Genomic DNA, 19,858 nt, shown 5'->3' with positions numbered 1-19,858 from the left:
CTTGGGAAAATAGGGAAAAGAAAAGAGATTAAATGCTACTATCATGAGGAAATTATTAATTTGACCTTGACACAATACCAAATAAGTCTACCAAACTAAAGGCAATCATTGGGCTTGGAATTACATGAAGCTCTGGAATTCCTAAATCTCGGGGGTTGAGAGAAGTAAGAAGTTGTTTCCATAATGGCTAGAGTCAAAAAGGAAATATGGTCAAAAAATTAATATTCAGGAAATTTTATAAATCTGGAAGTTAGGTTCATGCCCCTCATTATGAATAATTTATTTTAATTTCAGGAGAGGGGCACAATTTCCAAATGACTGAGATTTTTCATCACTAAAATAATTGCTGTTCGATTTGAAACTGTTATGCCCAGATTCCGTGATCCCCAAAGACCACCAGGGAGCCGAGTCCGATGCAAAAGCAAAAGAGCCTTTATTCAAGCTAGCTCGAGCTCAGTCCCCTACCTGCACCGACGCAGCGGTGAGATACCCGGGAGAGAGAGCGAGTTTCAAAAGCACAAAGGTTTTATAGGGGTCTAGGGGCAGTTGGTGAGGTAATGGCTGTGGCCTCAGCTGATTGGCTGGGGAAGGGTCGGAGTCCTGTTACGCAGGTCGCTGGGCGTGTTTTGATCAGGAAGTTTGAACGGGTGAGCGGGAGGTTACTCAAGCGGAGGAGGCGTGGTCTAGGTGAAGGACACAGAACAAGATGGAGTCGGCCGGCGTAGGCCCGCCCTTTCAAAACCAGTCCCTGTCCCGGTTCCAAACTACCAACACTAAAGGCTCTGAAAGCAGGCCTGCAAAGAGGTACTTGTTTGTGTGTGTGTTGTGGAAAAACAATGACTTAACAGGCCTTTATGACTTCTGCTTTGGTCAAATTGCACTACTCATGTCCACGTGGCCAGCTTCAGACCTATTGACTAGTTGACTGTTTAAAACCAAAATTGGCGATAAAAATATCACTGAGCATGTCTGAAAGACAGTAATGCTGTTTGCCAAGTTTTCCCGGGTTATCACCTTGTAAGCATATGGTAGGATTACATTCCCGGGTCTCCTGTGTGATCAAAGGGCTGAGGTCGATTGATAAAAGGGCTGATACCCAAGAATGTTGTGGTACACTGGGACCATTTACCTTGAGTGAACTCACACATGAGCCAGCTGTGAAAAGTAAATGTTTTTTATTTTTATTTGTAAAGTAACAACCAGAATCTGTTTTATGTATAGGGGTTTAAATACACACACACACACACACGCACACACACACACACACACGCAAATAACAATACCTACAAGAATATTTTTTTTAAGTTTCACAAATGAGGAAACTAAAGCCCTAGCAGTTAAACTATTTTATTCAAGGCCTAAAATAGACTAAAATAATAAGCACGTTTAAAAGACCTTTTATTTTGCCTCTGTTGCCTATCTTTAGGAAACCTGCCATAACTTAACTGTTTCCAAAGTACTTCAGTATTTCTGCTGCCACCCCACCCCAACACCCATGCCCACCCCCTACCCCTGAAACTGGATCTAACTCCCGTCCCCCAAAGTGCCCAGGATCCCTCCAGAGTGACAATGACAGGGCCTATGGAGCCACAGAGCAGGCCTTAGGAGTGAAAGCACACAATGTCCAGTAGAGCCCCAGGCGTGTTCAGCAGGTCAGAAAATGGCTCTTTGACTTAATCTTGCCAAGGCTGATCAAGAAGCCGGGCTCTTGCAAGTCATGGGCAGAGTCAGTGGTTCTACCTCCTTGAAGCCCCGTCACCAAACGGTATTCTTTTTCCTCAGCAAACATTTTCACCCTGACAGCTTAACTGTCACGCCTGGCAAGAAGAGAAAGTCTTCCGGGGAAGCACGGGTTGTCCCTGCATTCCAGTCTCCCTCTCCCAGACCTCAACTCTCAGTCCAAGACAGGGAACGTCCATGAGGAATGGAGCGGCCTAGGCAAAATGGTCAAAACTCGTGTTAACAGGAAGAACAACAGGCAATTACTGCTCATTCGAATCAGGAGTTATTCTGAATCCTTAATATGTTAGCTCATGGAGCCCTGAAACCATCCTGGGAGGTATGTGTTATTACTAGCCTCATTTTACAGGTGAGGATATGCACCGAGGCACGGACAATCTCCTCAAAGTCACACAGTAGGGAGGCTGTTCCTCCCCCCCCCCCACGCCCCACCCCCACCAAGCTTCATTTTTTCTGCACCCTCTGTCTTCTCCATGCTGCTCCCTTAGCCCTAAACTCGGGGCTCGGTGCCCTTTCTTCCTCTCCAGCTATCTAAGCTTGGTCTCTGGAATGGCTGCTACTCTGAATGGACAACTTAACACAGAAAACGCTGTTGCTTTCCTCGGGGTATTTGTTCAGTCAGTCTCATTTCCCACTGCGGAATGAAGAGTTCTGCATCCTTTGAGGTGAATTCAGGCATAAACAAATATGTGGAAGAGATTTTACAGGAACCGAAGAGACTTCCTGGTGACCCTGGAATAACACTGGGTAAAAACAGGCTCCATTTGGGTTGTAGCAAAGGCCCGCCCTTCCTATGAACAGCAGAGGGCGCTGTGCAGCTGGCTTCACCGTAAGACCGTCTTCTCCCTCCCTCCTCAGCCTCCAGGATGGGATTTCCCCAATTAGAATCTATACCTGAAGCAAACTGCCAGGTCTCCACACCTCTGCAGTCCTTCCCTGACCTCAAGACCTCCTGACAAAACTTTCTGGACCTTATTTCCAAGAGCAATCAAACCTGAGGTCACTGGGATATGAGGAGCTGCCCCCTAGGCTCAGGGTCTCAAATCTTTGCAAATCCCATTATGACTTCCGGCCCCCTTTCTCAACAATGAAATCCTGCCCATCTCCTCAGACTGCATCACTCTTTGATTTTGTATTCTGATCAAGGCCGGAAATACTACTCTTCTCCTTGTGATTGGGCCCTGCCTTGGGCTGCAACCTGACTTGCACTTACCAAACACCCTGCGTTGCTGAGCTGTAACTCTGCCCTTAACCCGTGGCTGCAGGCCCTCTGCTGACAGAACTCCCTGGTTCTGCTGGGTTTCCATTCGCTTGCTGTAAATTTCCTGTCCCTGACCTCTAACTTGTTAGGCCCCTAAGACGGCCTGCCCCAGTGACAGCTGCTGTTCCTGATCTTTCTGGTTTCACATCCATCCAGATCTAAAAGGCACAGCTCCAATTCCTGACAAAATTCAATAGGCACAGAGCCACCTGTGGAGGACACACTGAAAGAATGCGATCCTCGATTCATCCCCCACCTCACAGGTTCAAAAACAGAAGTTGAAGGGGGAGCCTGCATGGCTCGGTTAAGCACCCGACTTCGACTCAGCTCATGATGTCACAGCTCGTGAGTTCGAGCCCCCTGTCAGGCTCTGTGCGGACAGCTCAGAGCCTGGAGCCTGCTTCAGATTCTGGGTCTTCGTCTCTCTCTCTCTGCCCCTTCCCTGCTTTCTCTCTCTCAAAACTAAAGAAGCATTAAAAAAAATATTTTTAAATAACAGAAGTTGAAGAATCATGTGCTGAGGATTTCTTTGGGGAGCTGTTAGTGCATTCCCATCTCCTTCCTACACTTCCCCCAAGTACCAGTGGAAGCTTTATGCACCTCCCCGATTCCAGGAAGTCGTGCAGCCCAGATCCTGGATTCTACTGGTTTTCTCCAGTTTTTACTACAGCCAACCAGGTATGCCCAACTGGCTAGAGATTAGACTTCAACCATGCCTGTCTTCTCTAGGATGGTTAGATTTAGTACCCCTGAGGAGGCAGAGCCTCCTCCCCTTGAGATATCTAATGAACTTCAGAAAACAGGTCAAACTGGGACCTTGATGGAAAGGTCAGCTTTTACAGGTCATCTGAATCACCTCTTGATTAGTGACTAATCAAGAATGTTATAGTCATGTTCCACTATGGAGGAACTTTTTAGACTAGGAAATGGGCAGAGGTGGGAGAGTTAACTTTTTTAAAACTCTACAATATCCCTCCTTCCCCCCTTTAAAGTTCTAATACAAAAACCCAAATGTAAGGAAGATTAATTAAGAATAGTATGGGGGCACCTGGGTGGCTCAGTCGGTTAAGCGTCCGACTTCGGCTCAGGTCATGATCTCACGGTCCGTGATCACGTTCGAGCCCCACGTCAGGCTCTGTGCTGACAGCTCAGAGCCTGGAGCCCCTTTCAGATTCTGTGTCTCCCTCTCTCTCTGTCCCTCCCCTGTTCATGCTCTGTCTCTCTCTGTCTCAAAAATAAATAAACGTTAAAAAAAATTTTTGTTTTAAAAGAATAGTACGGTGGTGTTTTCCCGGCCCCCCACACATGCCTGTCAGCGTATATGACAAAGCCCTCTTTCTCTCCCACCCTCTCCCAGGACCGTGCACCAATGTCGCACAGCAGCACAACGTGGGTTTGTGGGACCTGTAACACAGCAGGTCCCTTCATGATCCTACCAACTTAGAATGTCTTTGATGCCATGCGGTTGTTTCAACTCTTTGCTTTGCCCCATTGTTCAATAGTCGGCTGTGACTCAGAAAGAGAATGAAATGTAGAAGGAGATGTGCCTGCCGCCAGATGGTGTTTAAAAAAAAAATCTGAGGGGCGCCTGGGTGGCTCAGTCGGTTAAGCGTCCGACTACAGCTCAGGTCACGATCTCGCGATCTGTGAGTTCGAGCCCCGCATTGGGCTCTGGGCTGATGGCTCAGAGCCTGGAGCCTGCTTCCGATTCTGTGTCTCCCTCTCTCTCTGCCCCTCCCCTGTTCATGCTCTGTCTCTCTCTGTCCCAAAAATAAATAAACGTTAAAAAAAAAATTAAAAAAAAAAATCTGAGACTCATCTATATCCATGTACAAGGGCCATGAAGACCTTACCAAGATTGATCACCCCTGCCCACACCCCGCTACTACCTCTCAGACTTCTGGCTGCCATGCTGCGACTAATTGCCCTTCGTGGATGCCTAATATTTGTTTTCCTTCCATTTCACCTGTGGAGAAATATGTCTTATAGGTTGGCTGTTAGACAGCTAACTTGCTACAGTTCTACCCACACCCCCTTAGGGATGATTTTGGGCTCCCACTTCATTAGGGAGAGACAGGCTTGCTGCTTTGTGATTTCAATCAATTAAGGCTTCCTTCTAAACAATGAGGTTATTCTAAGTGTCACCACTCACTGACAAGATGAAATTAGGGTGTGTGGAGTGCCGTAGACAGTAAGGGTGTTGCTACATCAGTACAGATGCGATGATATCATCCTCTCACTGAGGAAAGAAAAGGATTCCTAAGATTTGGTCATATAAGAATGCAAAAATAGTAACTCAAAGTGATACATGCACCCCAATGTTTACAGCAGCATTATCTACAACAGCCAAATTACAGAAATAGCTCAAGTGTCCGTTGACTGATGAATGGATAAAAAAGAAGTCAGATAGACAGATAGATACATAATGGATTACTCAGTCATAAAAGAGCAATGAAATTTTGCCATTTGCAATGACGTGGATGGAGCTAGAGAACATTATGCTAAGCAAAGTAAGTCAGAGAGAGACAAACACCATATGATTTCACTCATATGTGGAATTTAAGAGACAAAACAAATGAGCAAATGGGAGAAAGAGGGAAGCAAACCAAGAAACAGACTCTATTAGAGAGAACAAAATGAGGGTTACCAGAGGGACGGTGGGTGGAGGGATTGGCTAAATAGGCAATGGGGATTAAGGAGTGCACTTGTGACGACACTGGGTGTTGTAAGGAAGTGTTGAATCATTGTATTGTACACCTGAAACCAATATTACACTCTATGTTATCTAACTGGAATTTATTTTAATTTTTTTAATGTTTATTTATTTTTGAGAAAGAGAGAGAGAGAGCATGAGTGGGAGAGGGGCAGAAAGAGAGACACAGAATTTGAAGCAGGCTCCAGGCTCTGAGCTGTCAGCACAGAGCCCGATGGCCTGATGTGAAGCTTGAACTCGTGAACCGCAAGATCATAACGTGAGCCAAAGTCAGATGCTTAACTGACTGAGCCACCCAGGTGCCCCATGTTAACTAACTGGAATTTAAATTAAAACTTTAAAAAAAAAAAAGATATGGTCATGTAAACTGAGATGACATAGGTTTTAAATATGTGCATATTTTCATTTATGCGCTGAGCAATGAAGAAGTTTTTAATCTCTGAAAGATATATCCTCCTGTTCCCTCCCCACCTCACTCCTGCATCACATCGTAGGCAATAGTGTGCTCACAAGGAACATTAAGGAGTTTGTCATAACTTGCAGGCAAAGCTTCTCCTTGAGTTTTTAATACTCACCTGTCATTTTCACCGATTCATTAATTTAGATCCATTGGTTGGGCTTAATGATGCATTCTAAATGGGAGGGAAAAAGGAACACTGATGTCAGTGAATAAGGGCATTGACAAAATGTATTCATATTTATGTATATGCTTGTCTAGAGATATAAATATGTAAAAATGGAAACATGAAAAGAAGTACCCAAACTGACACAGCTACACAGAATTAAATTATCATATTTCACTGAACCTAACATTGTAAGCCACATCATTATTTTTTTATTCCACTAAGAAAAAGAAAGGAAAAAAAATCTTACCAATTAAATCATGACATGCCACTGATTGTAAGACACATTCCAATTTTAGAATTGTTACAAGGTGAAGAAAATGCCTATCTTAGAATTGATGGACTATGGTACCAAAAGTCACACTCAGTAGTAGCTAACTGTAAATGCTGATTCTCAATGTGTGCAGAAAATTTTTTGTTTGTTTATTAAGAAAGTAGCTCTTATTAAGAAACTGTTGGTTGAGTAAATGGCTTCTTTCTAACTAATATAGCAATGATGGTAATTTTAGTTGGTACCTTACAAGACAGACAGCTTGGTCAAAAATCATCTTCAAGATCAATATACATGTACTTCAGCCCAAGAATGTGGCTTACTGAAGAGTCTTGAGAAAGGAGCACGCTAACTCCCATGATTCTCTGGGAGACTTCGGGCAAATCTCATAAGTACACTGGGTCCTGGTTTCCTTACCTATGAAATGACTAGGTTGGACTAGAGTCTCATTTCTAACTCATCTCTCATTTCCCAGCTCTAGTGTTTTATGAGTCTACGACCCTGGTTTCATGTTGTCCCATCTCAACGATCCAGATGTCAAGTTGAAATACATCCAAGGTGGAAAATTCTCTTGAGAGGGATATTCTACTGACCTGAAGCTTTAGCAGGATACTCCAAATTTGTCAAGTGAAGAAATGAATGATTGAATGCATGTCCTAATAATTCTCTTTGCTAACAAATCCTGAATACTAAGCTATAATATTTGTCTCTTCATGACTCTGCTGAGGACACTGACCCTTAAGTATTGAGACTGAGAGGAAGGGCTTACCTCTACCGCCCTTGATCTCCCCTTCAGTGAAGACATCCTCATCCGCAAAGCATCTCTTATCTGAAGAAGCAAGGACAGTGAAGAAACGACAACATCCCCAAAACCCAGAACTTCGAGACCAATAACCCTGGCAGAAGCAACGTCAGAAACACTATGCTTAGCCAATAAAAGCTGAGGTGTCATTATAATTGGATTTACGATTAAAGTTAAAATTCTGGTTATGGTTTTTATTCTTCTAGATACACTCAGACACCACCTCCTGCTGACTTGATTAAATGCAGGAAAGGAAGGAGTATAGTTCTCTGCTTTCCTCCTCTAAGCTGATGCCTGAAGCACCCCCATAAAATTCACACCCAGGGACCAGGCTTTCTTCTCAAAGCTGCTTCATCCCCCTGCTACCTGAGCCGTGTGAAAATGTTTACAGTGAGTGAAACAAATTCAAATTACCTTGTGGTCCATGATGGTTCCAAACAGCAGGATGAAGAATCCCTGTGGCAAAATTCAACCGAAGTATGAGGGACTGTTAGGCAGACAATATCCCAACTGTTATTTTAATATCACTCTTCTAGATGTCTTCAAGGACAGTTATTGGGTACTAGAAACTTCAGCTTCTACTGATGCAGATAAAAACGCATTGGCAAGTATTCTCTGTGATTGTACCTCAAAGAAAAAGGATCACCTTCATGTCTGTGCATGAGAGTTATTGATATTTATTGAGTGGCTACAGATGGAGAAGAGTATTTTCTACATTATTGTATCTGTTTACTTTCCAAACCTTAAGTAGCTGATCTTACTCATAATAACAGCAACATGACACAACATGACATAGAATCTTGTAGTTCACAGTGACAATCATGGAAGGTGTCTTGAGAAATGAAACCTGTATTATAGTTTACTTTCAGTTGGAATTAAAAGCCAAGAAATAGCAGGGCCTCTGAGCTGGTGGAATAAGTTTATATATAAAAGAGAGAAAATCACAGAAATATAAAATGCCAGGGTCTGTTCAAGTTTAAATTCTTTGGTTTCCTATGAAGTCATAATAATCGATAGTCAATCTTTCTAAATGGTGGAAGTTGCACTTTAAGAAAATTCTGCATCCTTCCATGAGAGTGGAAGGAGCCTGGGTTTCTGAGGATAGTTTCATGGCAAAGAAACACTACTCAGAAGACTGAAATTTTTAAATGTGAGTCACAGGAAAAGCTTGCTAAGAAAAGTTGGAGTGTATTTACCTAAAAGTTTTTCAGTGTTTTTCTTTTGAAAAAGAAACAGAATAAAACGTTCAGGGTTTAATTAAGTTGCAAAGTCAAAAATAAAATAAAATAAAACGAGATCATCAGTCACCAAAGTAACTTCAAGAGTTGGGGAGATTTACATGAGTCCAAGAGCTTTTGATCAAAAAAAAGAAGACGAAGAAAACAAAAAACAAAAAAAACCATAAGTCAAAGGTTTCTCCTTAAAAGCCATGCAAGGGAAAGAGTGGAATGTTCTCCACAGTTATTGAAGAATGTATGAGTAAGATATATAACTGATCTGAGCTGGCATTTCTTAAAAGCCTGCTTTCTGTTTTATATAACGTTTTAAAATAGGGTAATAGGGACATGCTATAGGAATACATTGTTGCTTTACTAAACAGTTATATTTATATATTTAAAGCAGTGGTTGGAAATTTTATTTCTGTGAAAAACCAGGTAATGCATATTTTGAGCTCTACAGTTTCTGTTACAGCTAGCCAACTCTGCCATCGCAGCTCAAAAGCAGCCATAGGCAAAATGCAAACAAACGAGTATGGCTCTATTCCAGTAATACTACTTACAAAACCAGGCAGCAGGCCGTAGTTGGCCAAGCCCTGATTAAAAGCCTAACTAAGGATATGAACTTGCCCAATTTGCTATTATTCGTAGGTATAAAAAGTGGTCTGGCTAGCGACGGCTTCCCAAAAGCACATGCACAGTAGTCACATAGAGTACAACAATTTTTAGAGGGATCATTTTGCCAAGCCAAGTGTGGTTAAAGCAAGATAAAGACAATATAGAGGATTTTAGATTCATATCTTTATCTTACTAAGGAGAAGGCCGAGGCCCAGAGAAAAGTGACATCTCTAAGATCAGGCAACATGTGCAAGATCCATTTCAGGGAATCGCAGCCTACATTTATTTCACAGCGAAAGCAGGGAAGAGGTGTAAGAGCTCCTCACTGGTTAACATTCAGAGAGAATGGCAAGGGTTCTCTCTCCATAGTATGGAAAACGACTGTTTCACTGAATCCCTAAACTCCTTGAAAAAGGATAAAAAACTGTGCTTGTTTTGAGGCATTAGATGTGAGTGTAGACTCACACATCTTTGGCCAAAGACAAGTCTTTGATAAATGAAGGTAACCTTCTTCTGACATTGAACCGTTAGGAGGGATCAGGGAGGACGGAAGGAAGGAGATGCCCACCTAACCAGCCTGATCAGCTAAATCCAACTTGACAACCAAGAGGGTAAGGGAGGCCACAGCCAAACGTCACTAAGACATGGAAAGAGTTAAAAAGAACATTTTGTATTCTATATTTTTAAATCATAGTCATAGCTTGTTGTATAGCCAGAATAAGAAATTATGAAATAAAAATATCTTATGAGTAAGACAATTAATAATAATAATTAGTAAAAATAAGTCTCCCTCTTGGAACTTACCTGGAAAGCATTGAGCAGGGCAAAGATTATATGGAATATCAAGGAAGTGCCTTCTATAAGTGTGGCTATTCCAAAACCCCAGGTCAGTCCCAGCAATGGGGTAAGGATGGCAACATTTTTGCTGATCCTCATAATTATGGCCAGATCCTGAGCCTTGGAACTGCCAATAGAGGGCCTCTGAGTGTTGACAGCAACAACCAAAACCACCACAAGGTTCACGGCCACAATGACCAAGGCTGGGATGGCAAATGCCAAAAGGGCTTTGGTGTTGTCCCAGTTAAGCCAGCAGGCGTCGGGTCTCATGTAGCCTTTCTCCGGGACTGTGATAGCAACTGTGGTGCCAGCAATGACCAACGGGCACCCGTAGCCAATGGCAAAGCCGATGGCCATCATGCGGGACTTCATCATCCTACGGAAAACAACCAATATCCCATAGATGATAAGCAGTGCTTTGAAGAACATCCAGAAAAACAGAGAAAGGTAGAAAAGGTGGCTGAAAAATGTCAGTGCGACACACCATTTGGAGTCCTGGGCCTTTTTGTGAAAGTTAGAGTTTATGATGAACCACACGTTAGCAATCAGGAGCGACACAGCTATGTTGACGATGCACACGTGACGCATGTAGGATATCTCTGTCACAACCACCCGGGACCACACAGCGGCTTCAATGATCAGGCAAAGAATCAAGCTAAAGATGGAGATGCTGAGCCCAATGCAGGTGATGTAGTCCAGGACTTTGCTGTCAACAGATTTGGGGGACATCAGAATGGAAAAGGACATCACCATGCCAGTGTAGTTACACTGGCATTTTACTTTGTTCATGATCTCCAGCGTGGTTTCACACACATTTTCGTCCCACCTCCTTTCCCTGGAGTGCCAGCCAACACACTGGGCCCGGGCATTCTGGGATTTATTGATCTTCTCAAAGGTGAGTAAGACTTGCTTCAATCTTTCTGGTAAAATCACTGAAAGGACGAGACCATTTACAGGTCTAGGAAGACTCACATTCGGCAGGTGGACTTCTCTCAGTATGGCCCCCAAGGTGGGAAAAGCTATGCTAATGGCTTGGGATGCATTTGGTGGCAACTTCCACAGCTCTTGCCTGGGAATTTCTATCATTCCTATGATACCCTCTGTCATATTGTTCATGCTCGTAGAGAAGTTGAACTTTTTCTCTGAGGTATCATTGTTGATGTGAAACCCCTTTGTCTGAATGAAGAGTTCATCTGCAATGTTCTCAGAATCCTCGTGGATGTGGAGTTGCCTTGCAAACAGATTCATTGACTGCAAAAAATCCGAGCTGGTATTTTTGTCTGGAATGAAAGCCCAATTTGAAATGGCTGCTGTATCGAGGATGTGGTTAGCCACTTCACTATAACTCTGCAATGGACAAAAGTGGAAATTTACACTAAGGATTTACACATTATTGTAGAAAGTCAATTTCTAAAATCTGAAACTTGTAAAGATCAAATGATCTGATCTTATTTAACAAATTTTTCTTCAAATTCCCTGTTTATTAGAATTTCATGCTAATAAGCCTGCAGAGAAGGCAAAAAAGTGAAACAATAATTAAACTCAAATAAAAGTCACAGGTATAGTTTACTTGCTTTATTATGTGCCCTGGGGCAGCATTTGTAAACTGCAGTCTCTATAACCCAAGATTCCCGTGAGATAGCAATGATTGTTTAATGGAGGGAATTGGGAATAGATTCTATAAAAACCTAAATTTCAGAAATACTGTGTGCCACATCCCAATATCCCCTACTCTTATAAAGAGGGCCAAACTTCGTTAACATATAAAAGGTTCTAAAAAGTCCCGCCATAAGGAAACCTGCTTAACTTTGTTTAACCCAGACATCCTACATCTGCTATGTACAGAAATCTCCGTTAACATTTCTCAAAATAATTATGTTCTACAGAATGAAATTTGGGCAACACTAGAGTAGACACAGTCTTGTTCACAGCCATCCTTTTGTGACATTCTCTTGAAAATAGTCTGTACAAAAACATGTATTAAAAATGTGCTAACTTCTCGAACACTTCCATAAACTAGAGTGAATTGATACACCAGGCTGAAATAAAATGCCCATCATTGTTATGGTTGCCGTGGTTGGCATACCTTGTACCCTGAAGAGTACCCTTGAAACTGTTTAAATGCAAGATTTGTTTTAAAAAAAAGAAGAAGAAGAAGAAGACTGTCAGTTTTTTCAATGAAACGAACAAAGAATACCTTCATTTTCTCTGGGGTAACATTGTCGGACAAATCCGTAGAAATATTTCGTAATAACTCCACTATAAATGCAATGTTTCCAGACGTGGCTTCTGATGATTTCACAACATCAATTATGCAGGCGTAATCAACTGGACAGTTCCTGCGGATTCCTTGGGCTACACTCTCCAGGGGCTCTGGAGCTCGGAAGTCAAGAACATACAGAGGGACGGATGCTGCGGCTACGGAAAGGCGTAATGCACTATTGAAGTCCTGTTTTTAAAAAAAAAAAATAAAAAAACAAAAATAAAAAAACAAAGTTTCTTTGTTCAAATGTGATTAAGAACCTAACATATATCAGAGTAAAGGAGCTAAAGGCACAATAAGCCACATGGGGAAAACAGAGAAGCAAGTGGTCCTGAAAAGTCGTTGGGATGCCCGAAAAGACCAAGAGGAAGGTGGAGTCACGCACAGACCAGAGGTTCCACCAAAATTGCCCCAGAGATCAGGATACTGACCTGTTGCTTCCAGGACAGTGATTTTAACTCGAGTATGATAGTAAGACAGTTTTCTCCAGAGATGTGGAGAGATTCTAAAAACAAAATTTGCCTTTTCGATTTTTTTAAAGGGGGGGTCCCATGGAATTTAGGGGTGGGGTGGGGAATGGGTTTTTGGAGGTTGGCAGGTCAAACAAAGAATTGCTAAAGTGTCATTTCAAGAAGTTTCGAGTTCACTAATTAGGAGAAAGTAAGCACAAATCCATCTTTAGAGCTCACTCTTGAACCTGTAAGCATTCACCATTGTGTGAATGAGTTTCAGATCTTATTTTTAGAAAAGATTCTGAGAGGGAGAAGAAGGGAGTGGGGGGGGGAGGGAAGAGTAGCAGAGAGTTTGGGTAAGGAAGAAGAGACAAATTTCACCCACTGAACCATTTTCCCGAGTCCAGATATGAGATTTATTGTCGTGCTGAACAGAACACATGAAGAATGCCTTTACCACATCCTGGGCTATGAGCCCCAGAAGCCAATAATATGCAAATGCATCACCTTAAAGAATGTTTCCACAGATAAGCTTGTACACGTTTCAGTTGATTTTTGCCACTTGTTTTGATGACATGTAAATCCTATTTCTCCGCGAAAGTGCTGAGCACAAGGCTGGCTGCAGTTGGAAGCAGTGAGGCAAGGTCCACGGCATTTCTCTGAAAAGGAAAGGGGAGGGGGCTACTCAGCATTTCTGCACTCTGACAGAGGCAGCTAACATTCCAGAGATTGGGGGGTTGCTTTTCAGAGGAGGTGACATTGAACAGTGTCCTCAGCACCAAGTAAGGCTTACCAGGCAGACTGCAAAGCTGATGTCTAGGCAGAGAGAACAGCACATAGAAAGTAGAGATCACAGGTCATACAGAAAGGCTAGATCAGAGCATCTGAGCAGAGTGTAGCAAGAGATAACGATGGGAGAAGTAAGCAGAGGTCAAGGCATGAAGGACCTTAAATTCTGTGCTAATATGGGGGTTACCAGAAAACATGATTGGAGTTGCTTTTGAAAGATAATTAAAGATAGTGTAGGCAGCCAAATTTTCTGTAAAGGGCCAGATAAAGTTGCCAGATAAAATACAGGAAGCCCAGTTAAATATTGATTTTATTTTTCAGGTACACTCGATTCTCATTATTTGCGGTAATTATGTTCTACTGCCACAAGCATCGAATGAGGGGAAATCAAGGCAGGTTCTTACGAGCTTCTCCTCACAGTCTTTTCATCAACCAGTCAGTATATGGGCTTGTTTTGTGTGTTTCTATTTAAAGACACCTTATTTATGTTGTTGATTCATTAGCATTGAACTCATGGCCAATAGCATCATCGCTCATAACAGCACAGGAACAAAGTTTAACTAACACATGCATTTACTCCTTAAGACACACAACAGGCTTCTTAGGAACACCAGAACTACCCTCAGGAGCCATTTTAAACTGCACCAATCACCAAAAAAATCACCAACAAAAAGCGCAAAAGGCAAAACATAGGGCACTACATACATCACAAAAAGAACACTTGTTTAGAGTAGGAGACCTGGAACAAGAAGTCAGAGAGCCACCTCGTTTGACTCGGAACTTGCACCTTAGCTAACTCAAATTATTTTTTTTCTGTCTGTGAATGATCCAGAAAGCATTATGAGTAGAGATTGGGGGGTTACAAATGAATTTCAATGAGCAAGAGAATTTGCAAATACAGAATCCACAAACAACAGGGATCCACTGAAAGCATTCAGTTACACAATGAATAAGTTTTTAATATACACATGACCCATGCAATATCCTTCATTGTTTGTCTGACACGAAAGCTTAACGAGGCAGTCCATATTTTTAATTGCTAAATGACAACTGTGGCCAGAGAGTAAATATTTCCAGCCTTGAAGGCCATGTGGTCTCCGTCAGAACTACTTAACTCTGCCTTTGTGGCATGAAGGCAATCAAAGACAATACGTAAAATAAATGGGCATGGCTGTGTTCCAATATAACTTTATTTCTAAAACCTGGTGGCAGGCCTAATTTGGCCCTGGAGCAAAGTGGATTGACTTGATGCAGGGAGCCCAAGAATGAAGTTGTTGAAGTAGTCCCAGGAAGAATTGCCTTAGGAGAGTGGTAGTGGAATGAAAAGAGGTAGATCATAATGAGAGCTGGTAAGGTGTTGAAATCAATAAGATGTAGTGAGTAATTGGCCGTGAGTCAAGGGATGCATCTATATTTGCGGCTGGGACAGCTCCATGGTTGACTCCATTCATGGAGAAAGGAAACAAGTAAGTTTGAATTTTTCTTTACCATCTACCCAACTGCCTCTGGTTTGGCAAGTTATTTAAGCTGAGTGCTTCTCAATTTCTTTATCCAGACAATTGGAGGCAATGCCACAGTCTTGTTACAAACATTGAAGGAAATAGCATCCTGCCCAGCACTTAGAACGCTGTTGTCATAAATACTCAATGAAGGTTACCTATCTTTCTCTCTCTTTTCTCAATTCTGCATCTATGTAGAGATGTGTTTGGGCTAAAAATATAGTTGGCCATGTCTGTGGAGAATCCAGTTATTTCTACTATTTGGGGGAGAACCACATGTTTGCACTATCATAGCATGATTATCTCCATAGTTTATCTCTGACTTCTTGAGAGCAACCAGTCTCACCAACATGATACCTATCTTACATCACTTCAGTAGACCTCTCAGAACCAGTGTTACATACATTTAAGCATTCTGAAAATATCTTTGTAGGAAGGAAGGAATTCTGTCCTGTTCCCTCTTCTGCCTTGTGAGCTCATTAGTTCAAACACATTTCCCTTCGGGGTTTTAAAGTGAACACTTGCCTTCTACTCTAGAACACACGTGAATATTGGCTGAATTGCATCAGTGACTATGTCATAGATAATGTACAATTGTCAGTGAGTCTATCAATACTGGTAAACAATGAGAACTTGTTAGAGACTGTTATTCTAATTTTTTTTTAACGTTTTATTTATCTTTGAGACAGAGAGAGACAGAGCATAAGCAGGGGAGGGTCAGAGAGAGAGGGAGACACAGAATCTGAAACAGGCTCCAGGCTCTGAGCTGTCAGCCCAGAGCCCGATGTGGGGCTCGAACTCACGGACTGCAAGATCATGACCTGAGCCGAAGTCGGCTGCTTAACCAACTGAGCCACCCAGTCACCCCCTTTTCTTTTTTATTTTTTTTAACATTTTATTTATTTTTGAGACAGAGAAAGACAGAGCATGAGCACGGGAGGTCAGAGAAAGAGAGACTGTTATTCTAATTGAAAGCTTGTGGTCTGGGACATGCTTGGCCACAGCCAAGTCTTCCTTTACTCTGTCCAGTCTCCATATGGAAGAAGACTGTTCTGTTGACACATACCTTGTATCGTTCCAGTCTTGAGTTTCCCTTCAGGATGTTGATGTTTATCTCCATCCTGTAAAACATAAATTCCCAAAGGTCCGCTTTACTAGACTCTCCTCTCTCATCTCAACATAGAGGCTCCATGTGGATATGAAGTAAAAACGTGTTCAGGACTAGGCCAGAAAACTGGCATCCATGTATGACATCATGGGAACTTGCAGAGGGAAGCATAGAGGTGAGCACAGACAAAGAACAAACTATTTTCTGATGAGAGCTAGAAGCTTGCCAGTGGTCACTTGGGCTCTGAAGGTCAGGTTAATGGACTGAATCCATATTTTGGAAAACTTTAAAAAAAAAAAAATGAACATTACTCTTTTTTTTTTTTTTTTTTTTTTTTTTTAGTTTCTTTTGAGAGAGAGAGAGAAAGTGCAAATGGGGGAACAGCAGAGACAGAGAGGGAGAGAGAAAGAATCCCAAGCAGGCTCAGCACTGTCAGCACAGGCCCAGTGCAGGGCTTGATCTCACAAACCATGAGATCATGACCTGAGCTGAAATCAAGAGTCCAATGCTCAACCGACTGAGGCACCCAGGGGCCCCTGGAAAGTTGAAGTACCCAGGGAGAACACAGATGTAGCAATTGTAACACTAAGCTGGTCTCCATCTGTATTAACTGTAACTATGAAATGGAGCTTATATGACCCTCCAGATACCATTATATCCCCCAGAAAGGTAGAGATGAGCAGATGCTAGGAATAATCAGTAGGTGACAATAATAAAATCACAAACTCTTTTGTAGCTATAAAGGGCTATAAACATTATCTAAATGAAAAAAAAAAAAAACACCCTGTAGGTTACAGATAAGGAAATTAAGACTCAGAGAAGGAAAGCAACTTGTGCAGCTAATGAGAAGGAAAGTTAAGGTCTGGAGCTGAATCAGTAGCTGCCAGGCTGGTACTTCCTCCTCCCAATGGCTGCCTGTCTACATTCTCTGGGGCTTGAAAAGTCATTTTCCTACTCTCCTATAGTTCCATGTCACACCCTGCAAATATACTGTTGCAAGGCCCAGCCACCTCTCAACGTTTCTTTGTTCCCTTTAAAACAAAAAACAAAAACAAAAAACTATTAGCAAGACTAAAACTGTAGTCATTTGAACATTTATTTAAAATCATGTCCTGTATCATAAATTTAGCTATCTGGGAGAACTGACAGATTTCTCTACGGGACCACGTAAGAATGGATCAAACTTACTTTTATGCGCACCTTGGATCTATAGTGGTGAGAACATTCCGTGGCCAGGAATAACATTAAACAGCAAAGCATCGTTTCCTGGGACTTCATTTTTCACACATTAGGATCTTCACCTGCAGGAGAATGAAGGTGGATCCAGCTGAAGGTGATAAGGCCGAACAATGCAAAACTTAGCCGACTAACAATGGTGACCCTACAGGATACTCTGAGATATGCACTCCAAAACGTCCTGCTCTAAGAAAGAACACCGATATCTACTTTCAAGTTAGCTAACATGTAAAAAGAGAAAGAAAGAAAGAAAGAAAGAAAGAAAGAAAGAAAGAAAGAAAGAAAGAAAGAAAGAAAGAAAGAAAGAAAGAAAGGGAAAGAGAGAAAGGAAGGAAGAAAAGAAAAAAAGAAAGACTTTTTCTCAAATGTTAACTTTTCTACAAATAATACATGGGAATGATGGAAGCACCAGGAAAGATACATGTTCACCAAGACATCGTTTCTGGTCATTTAATTGATAATTTTCTGCGATAGTAACATTTCTCAAGAACTTTTACTTCTTAGTCACTGTTCTGAGCGCTTCCTTTACTGTCTTCATTGTACCTGTGGAGAAGCTAAGGTACAAAGTGTTGAGCAGCTATGAGCCAAGTTCACTCAGATAAAAAATGCTGGAGCCCAGAGTTCAACCCAGAGGGCGCAGCTGGAGAGCAGAATCTCTCGGCAATGGTACCATTGTAGGCTGGATAGTTCTTTGTTTTGGGGGGGCTGTGCTGTAAATTGTAGGATATATAGTAGCATCTCTGGCCTCTACCCACCAGATGCCAGGAGCAGCCTCCTCTTTAGTAGTAACAGCCAAAAATGTCTCCGGATATCTCCAAATGTGCCCTGGGAGAGAAAATCACCCTCCGTGGAGAACAACTGTTCTACAGTGTACTGTCTCTCTAGGCATATGGAGTCAAGTAACTTAAAATGAAATGAATATACACTATTGTCTGCTACTGGAACAAGCACGGAAACTCTCTCATAGATAGATCAACTACTACTCAGAGAAACTGGAAGCACTAGAAGATAATTCTCTGTTCTCTATGTCTGCTTCTTGCCTGTTTGTTCTTTTTTTTAACATATCATTGACATGTAACATTACATTAATGGAAACATATCATGATTTGATGTTTGTATTTTTGCGACATGATAGGTAAGTCTAGTTAACATCTGTCACCACACATGGTTACAAATGTTTTTCTTGTGGTGAAGCCTTTTACTTGATAGTCCCACCTTGCAAAGACAGATCTCCAAGAATGCATCTTTACAACAGTTGGAATTCATGGACATCATCATGACCATCACCATCATACTTATAGGCTAGTGGAAACTAAGACCATTTATTGGAAACAAAGTTCCTTAGAATGATTTTCTTGGTAGTACAAATGCAGCAAAGTGAAAATACCATGGGTCTTAGAGTCAGCATGAGTTAAGTTGTTATCATATTTATGCTATTGATGAACTATTTGACCTTCACGGATCCCATTTTCTTTCTCACTCATTTCATAAAACGTAGGGTGATTATTTATTCTACCAATGACCCTTTTTCAAGTGCCTCCTATTTGCCAGGCACTGTACCAGCCGCTGGGGTATGGAAATAAAGGTTGCTGTCATTTCCATTAAGGATGTCCAGTGGGGAATACAGACACATCAAAGCAATAGTGAGAAGAGAGATCATCTACATGCTGCACATGAGGCAGAAACTGAGCCTCAGCAAACATAAATCCCTTTATGCTCCAATGGAGATGAACGAATTCTGATCCATCTAGGCCCACCAGGCAATCTGTAGCCAGGGAGCAAACAAAACTCAGTGATCAGGGATCAAACCCTTCCTAGGTGGAGTCAAGACTAAGATGGACTTTCATGACTCCAGTGAGCCTTTGCATGAGACGATGAGCCACAGGCATTTACAGGAAGGCTTCCAAATTATCTTTGAGTTTAAAATTCTTTGAGTTCCTAACCAATGAACATATAGGGAAAGTATTTTGACTTATACTGTCATCTTGCAGAGCAAGTCTGAGCAAGGGAAAGGAAACATGGCAGAATGACAGGCAAAGTGCGGTAATGGATTTGCATAGTTGTTGGGATATGTGTGTGGAATTCATGATCTTACAGGAGTGGTTGAAAGAAGTTCTCATGTATGCAGCAAATTGGTGGATTAATACACTAAGCAATTTGCAATATTAATATTGTTTAGGGTAGATTTTTAACTGTCATCACAAAAGGAAATACCAGAAGAACCAGAATAAGTTGTCTTAGAAGTATCCATATGTTTCACATATATACTTGTGGATTTCAAAATTTTTTTTATCCTGACACAATTAAAAAAAAAAAAAAAGATCTTACATCATGACTCATTGTGTACAGACACCTATATGTAGAGATGCCTACATAAAACTGAAAAATACATAATCTTTATATTTCAAAAACTTTTATGTAAAATTACT

General features: G+C 41.7%; 1 protein-coding gene across 1 annotated transcript; it reads right to left on the bottom strand.

The window, feature by feature from the left end:
• Positions 1 to 1,710: 1,710 nt before the first annotated feature.
• Positions 1,711 to 17,471, bottom strand: ADGRF4 (adhesion G protein-coupled receptor F4). The gene is made up of 9 exons (XM_007085301.3): positions 17,382 to 17,471; positions 16,152 to 16,206; positions 13,305 to 13,456; positions 12,280 to 12,531; positions 10,050 to 11,429; positions 7,825 to 7,866; positions 7,378 to 7,437; positions 6,290 to 6,346; positions 1,711 to 1,934 (listed from the first exon to the last, which is right to left on the bottom strand). Exons 1-8 carry the CDS (start codon positions 17,469 to 17,471, stop codon positions 6,299 to 6,301), a joined length of 2,079 nt encoding a protein of 692 aa, XP_007085363.2. The 3' UTR covers positions 1,711 to 1,934; positions 6,290 to 6,298.
• Positions 17,472 to 19,858: the final 2,387 nt, after the last annotated feature.

This window comes from Panthera tigris, chromosome B2 (genome assembly GCF_018350195.1).
Source record: "Panthera tigris isolate Pti1 chromosome B2, P.tigris_Pti1_mat1.1, whole genome shotgun sequence".
Classification (NCBI taxonomy): domain Eukaryota; kingdom Metazoa; phylum Chordata; class Mammalia; order Carnivora; family Felidae; genus Panthera; species Panthera tigris.
The sequence above is the reverse complement of the archived record's forward strand: the minus strand, read 5'-3'. Positions and strand labels throughout refer to the sequence as shown.